At 38.5% G+C, this 16,611-nt stretch overlaps 2 protein-coding genes across 2 annotated transcripts in view; one reads left to right on the plus strand and one right to left on the minus strand.

The window, feature by feature from the left end:
* Window positions 1-10,687, minus strand: part of FYTTD1 (forty-two-three domain containing 1) — a 31,785-nt gene extending 21,098 nt beyond the window's left edge. The window contains exons 1-2 of the mRNA XM_019957128.2: window positions 10,485-10,687; window positions 6,029-6,157 (exon numbers count right to left, since the gene is read on the minus strand). Of these exons, the coding sequence (XP_019812687.1) occupies window positions 6,029-6,157; window positions 10,485-10,590 (235 nt within the window). The 5' untranslated portion in view covers window positions 10,591-10,687. The remainder of the gene's footprint in view (window positions 1-6,028; window positions 6,158-10,484) is intronic.
* A 173-nt stretch (window positions 10,688-10,860) lies between these two features.
* RUBCN (rubicon autophagy regulator) overlaps window positions 10,861-16,611 on the plus strand; it is a 62,950-nt gene continuing 57,199 nt past the window's right edge. The window contains exon 1 of the mRNA XM_019957115.2: window positions 10,861-11,318. The gene's annotated coding sequence lies outside the window, so the exon portion shown is untranslated. The remainder of the gene's footprint in view (window positions 11,319-16,611) is intronic.

Genomic DNA, 16,611 nt, shown 5'->3' on the forward strand with positions numbered 1-16,611 from the left:
TCAAGGATTGATATCTTTACAATATCCAGGAATGTGCTGTCTTTCCACTCATTCAAGTCTTCTTTGGTCACTAAATTGGCACAGTAAAGTTTCAAGGTTTTTCCCCCATAGGTCCTGTACAGTTCTCATTAAATTTATTAAAGGTATTTCATATGTTATTAATCTCAAAAAAGATCCCTATTAATAATTTTCATATTGTCATTCCTGGGATTATAGAAAGCTATTGAGCTTTCAATAGCTTCTAATCAGCTATCTCACTGAATTCACTTATTAGTTCTAATAGTTTTTCAAATTATTTTCTTGGGATTTCTGAGTGACAATCATATTACTCACAAATAATACTATCTTCTTCCTTCCAATAATTACACCTCGAATTCTTTTACTTCTTAATGCAATGGCCAGAAATTCCAGAGGACTATGCTAAGTAACAATTGTGATACTGGCTATTCTTAATTTTAATTTGTGGGGGAATGTCTTTAGAATGGAATCCTGTGTAATACTATACACCTTCAATGTGGTAACAGGTCTAACAACTTGCTTCACAGTCAAACTAAATAAAATAGTTTACTGTAGGATTTCTCAGGACTAATGTGTGTGATGAATCTAAGTCATAATCATGTATATGTCATTCTCAAATATATAATTCCATAATGCTTTTTTGTGGTGTACCAATTTTGAGACCAGAATTCAACAAGGCAGTTAGAAAAAACCTGTTATGATGGTTGAACCATTTATGAATTCATTGCCTTTACTGCCCCACTTCTGTTACTGGAACATGTCTCTTACCAGTTGGCTTAATATTAGGCTTTGTCAGCAGAGGGAGCTGCAGGGACTCTAGAAGCTTTTCTTTCAAGTTCTAGTGTGCAACTCAAGGTTTGTTTCTGTGGCATAGGACAGTCAATGGCAATCATTATCCCCTCCCCTCAAGCTAAGACTCTGGTGAGGTAAGAGAGGCGCCTAAGGCACAAAATTTGAGAATGAATGACACCTTAAATTTTAGGCCCAAGGTATCTGTCTAGATCTAGTCCTAGGTATCACTCTAATTCTGACCCTGCTCATCCTCCAGTAAATTAAAGCCCCCTCATCCCTACAGTGGGAGAAGGCAATGGCACCCTACTCCAGTACTCTTGCCTGGAAACTCCCATGGACTGAGGAGCCTGGTAGGCTGCATTCCATGGGGTCGCTAAGAGTTGGACACAACTGAGTGACTTCATTTTCACTTTTCACTTTCATGCACTAGAGAAGAAAATGGCAAGCCACTCCAGTATTCTTGCCTGGAGAATCCCAGGGACGTGAGAGCCTGGTGGGCTGCCGTCTATGGGGTCGTAGAGAGTCGGACACGACTGAAGCGACTTAGCAGCAGCAGCAGCATCCCTACAGATCACTTCCCAGTGAATTCTATCTGCATGGCAACTCTGTATGGTAGGGAATTCATGTAGATTTGTTCCTTTTTTGGGTGCTCTGCCTTAGGACTAAAAGTAATGATCTTATTAGTTTTATAATCATCAAAAAAACAATAGAGATATAACTTTTTAAAATATTAGGATCAAATTGTTGCTACTCTTCGTGTGATTTCCTTCTAGAATTGCAACCAAATGAAAATCAAGCATGATGGGAAAGCCTCTAGTTCAAATTAAATCTGTAACAACTTGCTATTTTTATTTGTATTAAATAATGAAGGATCTACTACTGTGCTAGGCACTGTTCTGAGTACTTTAAATGAGAACTTGATGAAGCTGATGCTAACATCTCAATTTTGCAAGTAAAATGAGGCAAAGAATAGTGACTACCCAGAGGTCATAGTTAGAAAATGGCAGAGCCATGACCTAAGTGCAAGTTTCTGTGGCTCGAAAAATTGAACACTTTTCCAAACGATTAAAGAATAATAAAAGGCAGAATATAATCTGGTACATTTCCAAAGAGAAAAAAAACAGCTATGACAGAAAAGGCAGGCTCTGAGCTAGCTACAAAACACAAACGATGTGAATAAGGAATAAGGCAAACAGTGACAAGTACAATTCAAAGACATAGGCAAGCACAGTGTACTGAGAGTCTAGAGAAAAGGACAGAAAGTGAATGGATGTGGCAGGCACAAATAAGAGGGCTCTAAGTGGGGATAAAGACTATACTTGAATAGGAATTGAGGGGGTCATGGAATTCATGATTAGATTATATCAGTTTTGAAGCAGTATCTTATACTGAATGGAAGACAGAAGACAGTGAAACCATTCTGGATGCTATTGCAATATTAAAACATAACATGATAAGGGACTGGGAGAGGAACAAGGAAATCTGAATGTATTCCAAAAGAATGAGTGAATTAGTAGAACAAAGAGAAAGTTTAAAGAGAGCAGGAATCCATTATTATACCAAAGTTTGAGGCTTAGATGAGAAAGACTCATGAAAAAAAATCTCATCAACAAGAATAAAAAGAGGTGGAGAGGGAAGGATTGGGAATTTGGGATTAGTAAATACAAACTAGTATATATAGGATGGATAAACAACAAGGTACACTACTATATAGCACAGGGAACTATATTCAATATCCGGGGTAAGCCATAATAGAAAAGAATATGAAAAACTATACACACACACACACACACACACACACATATATATATATATCACTGAGTCACTTTGCTGTACAGAAGAAATTAACACAACATTGTAAATCAACTATACTTCAATAAAATTTAAAAAAACACACAAATAAAAGGAAATTCTATTTCTAGGTGCTTTCTATTACAGTTACTGTTCCCATTCTCATCACCCTTTCTTTCTACAATCTCTTATTTATCAACAGCTTCTCCTTTACCTTCTAAAAAGCCTAGATCATCCCTTTCTTCTCCTTCCTTTTCTACCTTTGAACAAACTTCACTAGCTCTATCTCAGTTTTAGCAACAGTTCTATTTTTCACCCTTTCCTTGTCATGTTTCATGCAATAGTCTTTTCTCAGTTTTCACTCATTTAGCCCCTTTAGAAAGTTCTCTTGTCTTTCCAGAGTACCTTCATTCTCATTACTTCAACTACTACCTCTATGAAGATCCTTCCACATTTTAAGCTTCACCAGAGCAGCAGTTGAACACTAGTCATGTGTTGGAGGGACATAGGGAACTTTAAAAATACCCAGATCATACTCCTGCAGATTCTGGTTCAGTAGCAGTGGAGTGCAGCCAGACTATCAGTCTAATTTATAAAGCTCCACAGGTTCAACTAATGTTGAGAATGAAAACTAGACATAGGAATTTTCATCTTTCTTTTGAATCTACAGCCCAATTCCTTCATGAATTTCTTTCACAGACACATCCAGTTGCTTAATTTCTGCAGTCAGATCACTTACACGAAGACTTGAGGGATTTTCTAGAAAATATCATATCACAAAGTGTATGCAATCGTATTACTGGCTCCTTTTCAAATCAGCACACAAACTTCTCCCTGCCTCTTCTGCATCTAAAAGAGACAGCATTCTCAACCTTTTTGGTCTCAGGACCTCTTCATACTCTTAAAAAATTACTGAGGACCCCAAAGAGCTTTTCTTTTCATGAGTTTATGTTTACCGATATTTAGCATACTATAAGGGTGGTATGCTGTTGGCTCAGTGGTAAAGAATCCGCCTGCCAATGCAGGAGATAAGGGCTCAATCCATGGGTCTGGAAGATAGCCTGGAAAAGGAAATGGCAAACGGCTCTAGTATTCTCGCCTGGGAACTCCCATGGACAGAGGAGCTTGGTGGGATATAGTCCATGGAGTTGCAAAACTCTTAGGGACTAAAAATAACAAGCCATACTACAAATGAAAACTAAAACATTTAATAACGATGCTATTTTAAAGTTCACTAAATGTAGGGCAAAAAACATTTTTTAACGAAAAACAACTATTATTTTCCTAAACAAAAATATTTAATAAAAAGAGAAGCACTGATTTGCATTTTTGCAAATCTTTTTACTGTATGGCTTAATAGGAAATTTTCTGTTTCTGCATCCAATCTGTTTGATCACATGCTGTGTAGATTTTGGAAAAGTCCACTGTACATTCATGAGAGAATAAGACTGAAACAATTAATGTCTTACTATTATTATAGAAATAACTTTGACTGTTTACACCCCTTGAGTCCTGAGGATTCCCTAGGATCTCTGGACAACACTTTGATAATCGCTGTTGCATAGTATTCCATCCCTGAAGAACATTTAGGTTGTTTGTACAAATATGCATTGAGTGACTAAATTACATTTCAGGAATAGAATTGGGAAAACTTTATTCTCTTATGTGTTCAGTCATCAAAAATAAATGATTATTTGCTAAGGGCTCTCTGCTTATTCTGTTACCTCAAGCTAACATTCTCACTGACATTACAATGTGGAAATCTGAACTTATCCAAACCAATCAGAGCTTAAGAAAATCCCATCTCTCTCTGAACATTCAGTGACAGGAGCAGCTGTTCTATTTTAGGCCCTGTCACATGGAAGTGAAGAATATACAAGCGCAAATTCAATCTTAAAAGATCCTAAGGCACTTGCAGATCTTTAGCTCAACGCTGAGATCATAATCTCTGTAAAAGGAAAGCTTTTCTGATCCTTCATGAACAGGATCCTATTTCACCTTATTGATTAAATTACCACCGATTATCTTAGCACAAAATGCCTATCTAAAATCCTATAGTACTATCAGAATTTCTCTTATGATATTTCTCAACTCAAGTGTTTTTCACCTTATCTGTCACCTGAAGTTCCCTGAAGTAAAAGACTGCATCTTTACAAACCCCAACAAGCTGGTCAGTTCAGAGCATTTATCAGGTATTTAACAAATGATTAGCATAAACAAATGTATTTCTGGCTTCTATGAACTCTAAAATTATTTTAATATAAATCATATTTAAATATGGTATGTTGAGTAACATAAGAAATCTTGAAATATAAATCACTGGAATTAAATATTAATTTTCTATAGCTAAATACCTGTCACAAGATTTATTCTCTTGAGTCCAGCTATCCAAGAAAATTATTAGGGAAGAATAAATTTTTCTGTACAGTCTAATTTTAGTTATAGGTATATGTTGAGGATATGTTGGCATATCAGCTGTTAAACGTAGGATTAATTATGTTCAATCTACTGGAGATTACTTGTTATGTTTTTTAACATATAGGACAAAAATCACCTTAGGAATTAGTTTATCAAACATTTTTTCACATGTGTAAAAAAGATCTTGAGTTTTAAAAATCTGAACAAATGTTTATTCTGAAATGCTGATGTAACTGCTAAAAAAGTTAATGAGTCACATATAATTAATAGTATTCCCTTACAACCGTAAGTCCATTTTGGAACAAGATGTTATAAATAAATAAGCTTCTAGATTACTAAAAATAACTGTATATGTAGAGTTCCAAAATAATAGACCACATCTAAAGCATTCAATTCTGTGTTACCTTTGGAGAATTTAACAAATCTTAAAGATCCTGCATAAGATAAGTAACGTAGAAATAATTTTCTATGCAAAATAGCAGTCTCCATGTATTTAAAAGGTTTTCATATAAGAAAGATAATTTGCTTCCTATAACTCTATAGAATTAACAGGAAGGCATGATTTAATTCAAATTAAGAGAATCTTCTAGTAAACAGTGTGTCTCCAATAATGGAATAAGTTATCTTGTGAGGTGGTACGTTCTCCCACTGAATGTATTTAAGCTAGAGTTACACAGTCATCCATCAGACAAACTAACATCTAACTGCAAAGAAGACTGAGACTTTATGATATGTAAGATCCTTTACAAATCTATATCCCTAAAAATGACAAAGACTTTATATACTGAGGTTACTTTAAAATGACTTAATGTTTTTAAGACACACGGTTAATCACCTATTTAAGGAAACCTGAATTGCTACCAGATTGTAAGATTAAACAAAACACTGAGAGAAGGAAAAACATAAATCACTGATGTATTTCCTCCATGTTTTAAGTATGTATCAAAGATAGTATACTATGAACCCATAAATAATTGGCATTTTATTAAAGCTTACTTGCAAAACTTACCAGAATTCTGTTGAATACCCCATCTTACTCTCATCCTGAATTGCCTGGCACTACTTTGCTGAAGTCTTCTATTTAATCTCGGGAAATTCTGCTTCTTTCCTTCCTTTCGATTCAACTTGATGATATCATCTGTGATAGACAAAATGTGATGATTATCTTCATTTTAACTTAATGACTCAATTACTCAGTCTCATTTTCTAGTTGACAGATTTCCTATGTCCCTAACTTCTTTTCTACTTTGGAAGCACTTCCTTAAAAGGATAATAATCCTAAGAACATAAAAGCTCAAATCAGCCAATATGTTTGGAGCAGTGAAGGAAAGTTTCATAGGAAAAGCTGAAGTCAAATTTCTATTATTCACAGTATTTCTTTTCCTAATGAATGTAAATAAGCAAAACCTGTTTACAAAAATTATCTGTATTTATCTTCTATAAACACAGAAGTCTTCAGTTTTAAAGATGACCAACTTTCAATAAAACCATTGGCAGTCAAATAATAAATCATTTATAAACCAAATTTCTAAGTTCATCTCAAGTTAGCAAATCTTTACTGAGTATATATTATGGTGCAATGAATATATGTGGCAGGCTGTGCCGTAATAGAAACAAACAAAAGTAAAATATGACTACTCTCAATAAATTTAAAATTAGTGAACGAAACAGACATGTAAATAATGAACATAAAAGACATATAAGTAAACAAGTACCAAACAAGTAAACAAGTACTTTTTGTACAGTACAAAAAGAAAACACTACTCGTTCTTTGCTTGTTTAGCACAACAATTCAGGGTTACCTATTTTTCTTTCTACACAGTTCTCTCTTTTTTTTTTTTGGTCATGCCAAGGGGCACATGGGATTGTGGGATCTAATTCCTGGACTAGGGATGGAAACCGTGACCCAAGTGGAAGCTTGGAATCCTAACCACTGAACCTCTAGGGAATTCCCTCTGCACTGTTCTAAGTCTCATTATCTCCAAAAACACTTTCAAACTGTCCCAAGGTAATTCACAAACAACACACTGCTCTAATATCAAAAAAGAACAATGTGAAGATCAGGAAACTAAATGTACTCCAGATCCTATTTACATATGTTAAAAGGAGATTACTAGCAGACAAAAAATACCTATTTAAAAATATTCAAACAATTTCTCTGAAGTTCCAACTCCAATTCTGAATTGAAACTACAGCAAATAAACCAAATAAACTGAACACTGTCAACACTTCTAAATAAAATTAATGAAACTAACAAACTTCAGTTATTTTTTTCCAAACTGCTCTAAATACAAATAATTTAACAACTGTATCAATATGACCATAGTCTTTTCTAAAGTCAAAGAAAGATATACAGGGATCTTTTCTCATATAGCACTCCTCTATCTCACCCATCTTTCACATTTAAGACTTTAAATCACATTCAAACAAATAGTCATATAAAATAATTCAAATCTCCTCAAGAAGAGATAAATCTTTCAGCTACAAAAAAATTCATCAAAGTTAAAGGGACTCAAAAACAGTTTTTATAAAATACAAAGATTTCACAAATCCCAGAGGCATGAACATGTTAAATTCCCAGTAAGCAGAAAGAAAATATAGTTAGAAAGCCACTACTTTCGAAGCACTACGTTCCTTTAACAAGGTGCTACTTAGTCTTCACCAAAAGTCTGAAATCTCAGAGTTCAGGAGAGTATTCCCCCTCCAAAATTAATTTGATCTGGAAACCATAAAACAAGAAACAGTAGAGTATAAATCTGCCTAATTAGGTTGATTTAAAAATAGGGCATTACAGAGTAAAACTAAAAATTAAAAGTAGCAAAGCATATCAAATATAAAATTATGTTTTATATTTAAGCATTTTATTACCTAAATCCTCAAGTTAAATGGAGCTACAATGACACAGAAGAGTCTTCTAATCTAAAGAAGAAAATGGCTTTCTCCTAATCAAGGAGAGATAGTAACTGAGTACTAATAAGATGGTTCTTAAAGCATGCATTCATTCAATTCTCACAATAATTCCATGAAGTAACTATTTTAATCCCCATTTTCAAATTAAGAAACTGAGTCACAATGAGGTCAACTACTGATAACCTTGGTAGATAATTCTATATGAATAGTCACATAAACCCGAAAGAGCCACAGTTAGAAATAAAACAAAAAATTAAATTCTAAAACCTATGCAAGCCTGATAAAATGGGATATTCATTTTATCAGGGATAAAGTGGGATATTCACAAAACATAATAATTACTTAAAATATCTGTCTCTTCATCACACCTACATGAAATTCACTTAAAAAAAAAAGGCACCTGACAGAACGCTGTATGTTCTTAAGAGAATAGAGAGACCAAGTTCTAGTTTAGCTATCTACTGCACTTCATCTCTACCTTCAAAGAGAATTATCCCTCAGTTTTCTTCACTTGAACACCCTAATTACCAAAGGAAAATGCATACAAAAAAACTCAGAAACTTAAGAAATGTATTGGTTAGAAAACACACGTTTAACACTTTCTACATCTACATCATGGTGCTCTGAAATACTGATTCCATCATTAACTTGCTGTACAACTTGGGCAAAGTTACTTAATTTCTCTATGCCTCAGGTTTTGTAAAACAGAAATAACAATGGCTTATACAGTGTGTGTGTGTTTGTAAATATGGTGCTTACGGTGTACCAGGTACAGTTCTGAGCAGTTTATCCATGCCTATTGACTCTTTTAACACTTACAGCAACCCTCTGAGGTAGGGCCTCACCTTTTTACTGATGAGGCACTAAGAAGCAATTTGCCCAAGATCAAATGGCTAATAAGCGGCAGAGACAGGATTTGAACTGAGACAGTTTGGGATTCCAGATTCCATGCTCTTTACAAGCAGTTATATACCTTATAGGGTTATCACTGGGATAATTTAACACATATAAAAATGCTTAGTCCAGTGCCTGGCAGGTAGTAAGCACTCAATAAATATTTACTATACTTTTTCTTGGCCTTAGTTCAAAAGATGCCTCATGTCTTTGCAAAACTATGATCTTCTGATGATCTGCTTAATTCATGTCTTGGGTTCTAACTTATGGCAACAACAGAAAGCAAGAGTTCTTAATGACTAAAAATCTTGCAAAAAAAAAAAGAAACACAACAAAAATGAAAAATATCATCCTTGGAAAAGTTACACTTCTATATGCCCTGTGCTGTGCTTATTAGTCAGCTGCTAAGTCGTGTCCAACTCTTTGCAACCCCATGGACAGTATCCCGCCAAGCTCCTCTGTCCATGAGGATTCTCCAGGCAAGAATACTGGAACGGGTTGCCATGCCCTCCTCCAGGGGAATCTTCCCAACCCAGGGATCAAACCCAGGAAGCCCAATGATACTGAAGTGGGTAGCCTATCCCTTCTCCAGGGAATCTTCCCGACCCAGGAATCGAACCGGGGTCTCCTGCATTGCAGGTGGATTCTTCACCAGTTGAGGTACCAGGGAAGCCCCTCTATATGTCCCCAGAACTTTTTAAATATCCGAAAACTTGTAGGCCTCAGCCAGAGCTAACCATATCTAATGTCATAACCTAAATCCCGATAAAAACAGCATTACTTTTAAACCAACCAAGCCAAACAGACTAGTGCCTCCGTGGTGCTGGGTCTGAATTTTTAACTGAATCGCCCATCTTCCTGCTTTTTACCTAGTTGTCACCAAACCACTCCAACTCTTCTAGGTCCTATGCTTTACTTGTCTTCCTATCAATCCACATAAACCATCCTTCGCTTTTCGCTTCGTTTTGTTCTAATTTGCTAACTTGAAGGACTGGATGAGGAGAAAGTGCTTTTCTGGGCAGCACCTAATACACCACCATTCCATGAAGTCCTTTCTAAGTATCTTTTCTGTCAAGCGCCCCGCGGTGGCCTTGCCGTCTGCTGCCCGTCAGAAATGGCCAACTCTAGGGGCTTCTTGACGCTTCTGCGCGACGCCAGGCACAGGCCCAAGCGCGCAAAACGTCCAACTAGCCCTTCCCTGGAACCACGGATTTAACCAAACCAGCCCGGCTCTCGAAAAGCTTTCCTTAGAAAGGCTGGCTCCGTCCGATCCGTGCCCTAGCTCCCTCGATAACGCCCACACCGAACACGCCTGAGGTGAAACGCGCGGAGTTTTCCTCACAAAGAGCCGGGGTCACCCGTGTGGTGGCGCCCTTCGAGAGGAAAGAGGGTCCGCACTCCTAGATCCCCCCCAAAGTCCCAACCCAAAGCGCCCTCCGCCCCCTCAGATACAGTCCGGCCGAGGGGATCCCCGAGGCCCTCCGACTTGACCCCGACACCTGCGAGCTCTCCCCCGCCCCCACGTCCCCACCGGCCCTCGCTTGGTTCCGCCCACCCGCAAGAAAACTCCAGCACCCAACCGCCCCTTCCCCCACAAACCACGGCATTTGGTTCCACCCACACCTCCTCCCACTCCAACTCGGTCCGACTCGGCTCCTCACCCAAAGACATATCAATTTTGTCCAGGTTTTCATTGCTGCGGGCTTTCGGCGGCGCAGGCGGCGGGGTTGCGGTGGCTCCCATTAACCGGGTACTAAACCGGTTCATGGCTGGAGACGTCGAGCTGGAACAGTCAGACGAGAAGGCCAGAGGCTGAGGCCTGCCACCTCCCACTCCCGCACGCAGACTATCCGCACCGCGAGAGCGCGCACGCGTGCTGACGGAGTCCGCGCCCCCCCCCCTCCTCCCCCCACGCGCGTCTGACGGCGGGGGAGGTGGGGACCATAGAGACGAGCGGCCTGCGAGAGTGGCCCCACCCCCTTTCAGGGACTGGGTCCTAGCGCCCCTTGCTGGACAGGAGAAAACATTTCACCCGCCGCTCTGGCTGCTAGTGAGAGCCACCGTTTTAGCAGTTCGCCTTTCTGCCGGAATTATGCTGGACCGTGAACACCTCAGAATCACATGCCTAAAGTGAGATCATGTTCCTCCGTGCCCTTCGAGTCCCCTCTGCTACAGAAAGGCCCCGTAAGCTTTGGTACACACGAACTTTTCACAGCCCACTGCAATGCAGCCGCAGAGGCAGGGCCGACCCTACGAGCGTGGATTGCAGAACTGTGCCTCAGCTCCCCTCTCCCTGGTCAGCTCCTCCACCTGCAGCGTGCGGAATCGCCACGTCTGGACGCAAAGCAAAGCCTGCACTGATAATCCTTGCGTCACCATACTAATAAAAGTATATGCTAACGTTCCCCGTCTCTGTACCACTTCTCAGCCGGCACACTCAAAACATTTTTCACGGTACTAGCTACCTTAAAACCTCACCTTCCTTTGGAAGAGGGGTAAGTACCTCTGCTTATTTGGCTGCATTTTTCTCTAATTCACTTGCGTTGGAAATTGATAGGGGGATTCGATTTCTTTCTAATCATCCCTATGGGAAAACTTCTTAATATTTGATTAACTTCTGCATAAGAACTTTTTTTTTCCTATTTACAAAACGTGATATTCCCTCTCTTCTTACCTCCTTCTCCTCCTCCAAAGTAACTGCGCTTGTGTGGAAGCATTTAAGTTATATCATCCTCATAGCAGCTTAAACTATGTAACACATTTGCATGTAAGAAAAAAATCAGGGACAGGTATTCTGTTCATTTAGAAATCTCTGCCACCTTCCCCCTCTGCACTTCCTAAAATTTCTCTTTGCATAGAAACCAACCAGTGATCTAAAGTGTCTCAAACCCACAATAGCCTTACTTATTTTTTCCCCAAGACAAAAAATACAACCATAAGAGTAGAGTGAATCAGGTGAAGACACACCTATGAAGGGATACAAGAAACTTAAATGGTGGAGGAAGGTTTGGACTCAAAAAGATCCAAGAACAATATTCAGCACGTCAAGGAGAATAACATGTATGCTCCTAGCACAATGTGCTTGATATTACTACTGTTCCACTCTGCAGCTACCACCTCTTTCCCAACTGCTAAGAACTAGGCAACTGTATTGTAGAGAAGTACAAGAGAGCCTAGGTTTTATTGAATGTTTTCACTCACTTCAGTCATTCACCTTGTGAACTTGGGAGAGTGTCTGGGCTTCATAATCATCTTCAAAACAAGAAGTAGTTATACTTAATATATGTTAATCTTTATTATCTCTAAGAGTCCTTACAGTTCTAAAATATTCTAAACACAAGACATTTTTCTACATACTATCCTTCTCTCACTAGAAATAACTTCTGCAATCACTACTTATTGGTAGGAGCAAACTACAGGGAGGAACACTGGATTGAGTTCTTAATTTTATGGAAGAAAATTAATGTATTTAGAGTATGGATACATTTTGTATTTCAGGCAATACAGGACAGAAAATAAAAGTCTCAAATGTGTAAAATTCTTCCCACACCAATTTATAAAGATTCCCTTTTATCCTGGTCTTCTCCTCCAAACTGAAGCCCCATACCAAATCTCTTTAGTTCTAAAAGGGAACATGCTCTGGGGTTTCATGAAGCAATTCTAGCTGTTGTGTTTCTCCAAGGGCTGAGGGTTTCAGAGTCTCAGAGCAATCACCCCTATTCCAAAGGGAAAAACAAGGAGACAAGAGGCATTGTAGTTAAGGGTAGATCAGCCACACACAAAGCCATACAAAACAAAAGAGCAACCTGAGACATACACAGCAACAGAGAGGAGGAAGAAAAGCCAAGAAAGCAAAACCGGTGCACGTCCAAGAAGTTGACCAGCCCCTTACAGGGCTGGAGATAAAAGGTCAACCCTGCAATTTGCTGGGGCACAAGGGGCAGATGTTCATTTAATCATATATTCATTGAGCAGTGGCATTATAATAGGCCCGAGGGTAAAATGCTGAGCAAGACAGATGTTGTCCCTATCTTCATGTAGCTTGCAAAGAAAAAAACATTTTCTGAGCGTGTACTGTGAACATTTTCTCAGCATGTGCTGGACACTGAGCAGACAGCGTTTGTCTTCAGTTCAGCAGTTAAGTCTTCAGACCTGAGTCAAAATAAACAGAATTCAAGCAACTGCCCCTTTTGGAGGCTTAATTTCATACAGTGTAGATAAGACAATGTCTAGGCTTGCCAGACAAAATACAGAACCAGTGAAATCTGATTTTCAGGTAAACAATCAATAATTGTTTAGTATCAGTTTTGTTCCAGGTTTCAGATAAACAGCAATTTTTTTTACCACAAAATATTGCAGTAATATTTAGGATATATTTATATTAAGCAATTATTTGTTGTTTATCTGAAATTAAAATTTAACAAGGAGTCTTATATTTTTATTTGCTAATCTGGCAACCTTAACAACACCATACCTATTAACATGTGCTAGCTCTCTTTTCACAATGTGCATAGAGATCTATATTCTCTTCAAAGGTAAGCACAACTCATATATTTAACTCAGTTTTATTAGTTTGATATATATTTTAAGTCCCCTCCTTTTTTCAACTTTATTGAGGTATAACTGACAGACAATAAAAGATATATTTAAAGTGTGCAGTTTGTAGACGTGTGAAATACATACCTGTGAAAATACCACCATAATCAGGATAATAAATTTATCTATCATCTCCCAAAGATTTCCTGTGCTCCTTTGTAATCCCTCCCCCCAACCTCTACCTAAGCAACCACTGATATGTTTTCTGTCACTAAAGATTAATTTGCATTTTTAGAATTTTATATAAGTGGAATCACACAGTATAAACTCTTTTTTATATCTAGATCATTCACTCGGCATAATTGTTTCCAATCTGTATGCTTTTTATTATCTTTCTTGCATTATTACACTGACTGGGGACTCTAGTACCATGTTAAATAACAATGGAGAAAGTGGACATCTTTGACTCGTTCCCAACACCAAGGGGAAAGCATTCAGTCTTTCACCGTTAAGTATGACGTTAGATTTTTTTGTTCTTGTTGATGCCCTTTATCAGGTTGAGGAAGTTCCCTTCTACTCCTGGTTTGCTGAGAGTTTTAGTTATAAGTGAATGGTGAATTTTATCTAGTGCTTTTTCTGCATCTGAGATAACCAAATGGTTTTTCTAAGTTTATTAATATGGCAAATTATATTGGCTGCTTTTCAAATGTTAAACCATCCTTGCATTTCTAGGATAAACCTACATGGTCATTGTGTATTATCCTTTAAAAAAAAAAATCTTTATTTTGGCTGCACTGAGTCTTCAGTGCTGCATGCGGGCTTTCTCTAGTTGCTGCAAGTGGAGGCTACTCTTAGTGGTGGGGCACTGGCCTCTCATTGTGGTGGCTTCTCTTCTTGTGGAACACAGGATCTAGGTGTGGGGCTCAATAGTTGTGGTGCTTGGGCTTAGTTGCTCCATGGCACGTGGGATCTCAGACCAGAGATTGAACCTATGTCCCCTGCCTTCTCAGGCAGCTTCTTAACCACTGGACTACCAGGAAAGTGAAAGTGAAGTGGCTCAGTTGTGTCCAACTCTTTTCGACCTCATGAATTGTAGCCTACCACGCTCCTCCATACATGGGATTTTCTAGGCAAGAATACTGGAGTGGGTTGCCATTTCCTTCTCCAGAGGATCTTCCTTACCCAGGGATCGAATCCGGGTCTCCTGCATTGCAGGCAGATGCTTTACCGTCTGAGCCACAACTTCATATCAGGGAAGTCCCTGTAACTCTGTGCGACCCTATGGACAGCAGCCCTCTAGGCTCCTCTGTCCATAAGATTCTCCAGGCAAGAATACTGGAGTGGGTTGCCATTTCCTTCTCCAATGCATGCATGCATGCTAAGTCGCTTCAGTCGTGTCCGACTCTGTGCAACCCTATGGACAGCAGCCCTCCAGGCTCCTCTGTCCACAAGATTCTCCAGGCAAGAATACTGGAATGGGTTACCATTTCCTTCTCTTTAGAATTCATATGTTGATGTAATTTGTATTATAATGAAACAAGGGAACTGTTAATAGATATAGTTTGTATTCTATGTAGATACAGTATGTATTAAGTATGTATCAGTTAGGTATGACTATTAATATTATACCTAACTCCGTGGGGCTTCCCAGGTGGTGCTAGTGGTAAAGAACCTGCCTGCCAATGCAGGAGACACAAGAGACATGGATTCGATCCCTGGATGGGGGAGATCCCCTGGATGAGGGCATGGCAACCATGGTTATTTTGCCTAGAGAATCCCATGGACAGAGGAGCCTGACAAGTTACAGTCCACAGGGTGGCAAAGAGTCAGACATGATGAAGCAACTTAGCATGCACACAACTCCCTTAAGCTCTTGTATGTACAGTATGGTTTTCCTTCTCTTTTCCGCTGCAGTACCTTTTCTTTGCCACCTTGGCACAGCTTCCTTTTTCTCTTTTGTATTGCCCTTTTCTTTTGTTCTAAGTGTTTCTAGCTGTTCTAGTCTTCTGCCTTTTAATCTCAGATTTATTCATTCATTTATTCAGAATTTGAGTCCCTACTCTGGGCAAGACACTCTGCTACACAGTACAGCGTTACAGCCGAGAACAGGACAGGCAGGATAGCAGGCGTGGCTGGAGAAATTACTAGTCTCCAGTTCCCTGGTCATCAGTTTTCTCTGACTAGGTAACCTGCTTGGATAGATAGGGGAACTTGAAGGGGAATTCTTCCTGCACTCAGGGGTTGGAGCTGTAGCCTTCTCCTTATTAGGCCTTGTCTTCTCTGGGCAGGACAGGGGTTCTTTCAACCAAAGATTCTAGGTCAGTTCACTGAATGACTAACTGTGGAACTTTCTGAAGCTACACAAATTTACATAAATCACACAATTCCCCCTTAGTTACGTAAAGATTGTTTATTTTAAAAAATATTTCTTCAGTTTCCTCAATAGATAAATTGGTAGTCCAAGAAATCTCAGTAAGCTGTAGACAACATGACACTACAGAATGTATATCTAAGGATATTCTTTTATAAAACCATGCCAAAATGATCAAATTCAAGAAACTTAACATTGATGCAATTCTATTCTCTGACTATAGTCCATATTCTAAATTTTGCCAATTATCCTAATAAATAATTATCCTTTATAACAAGGATAATTCTATCTTCTATCTCCTTCCATCAGAAAAAGTTTATCAGCCTTTCTTAGTCTTTTATGATATTTACGTTTTTGAAGGTTGAAGGTAATCAGTGCAAAGATTTTCCTTCAGTTTCGTTTTCTTATTGCCACCGTATGATTAGATTTGGTTATTCACTCTTGTAAGAAATACTATTAATACATAGATGATGTTGGGTCCTTCTCAGTACTTAACATCAGGAGACACATGATGTTATTTTCTTATTGGTGATCTTTGGTCACTTGGTTAAGGTGATATCTGCCACATTTCTTCATTGTGAAGATACTCTTTTCCCCCTATATACAATGAATAAGTAATCTTTGAGGAGATGGTTTGCGACTGTGTAAATAATCTGTTTCAGAACAAATTTTACTAACAGCTTTAGCATCCATTGATGATTCTTGCCTGAATCAATTATTATGATGGTGGCTACAAAACAATAATGTTCTCACTGTCATTCCTCCACATTCATAAGCTGACATTCAGTGGTGAAAAGAGCTTTTACATCCCTTTCTTCCTTCCTTTTTCTATTTATTTATCTATTTGCATACTTACTTATATATACATATAAGTTCCAAAG

The sequence above is a fragment of the Bos indicus genome, chromosome 1 (assembly GCF_029378745.1).
Source record: "Bos indicus isolate NIAB-ARS_2022 breed Sahiwal x Tharparkar chromosome 1, NIAB-ARS_B.indTharparkar_mat_pri_1.0, whole genome shotgun sequence".
NCBI classification, from domain to species: domain Eukaryota; kingdom Metazoa; phylum Chordata; class Mammalia; order Artiodactyla; family Bovidae; genus Bos; species Bos indicus.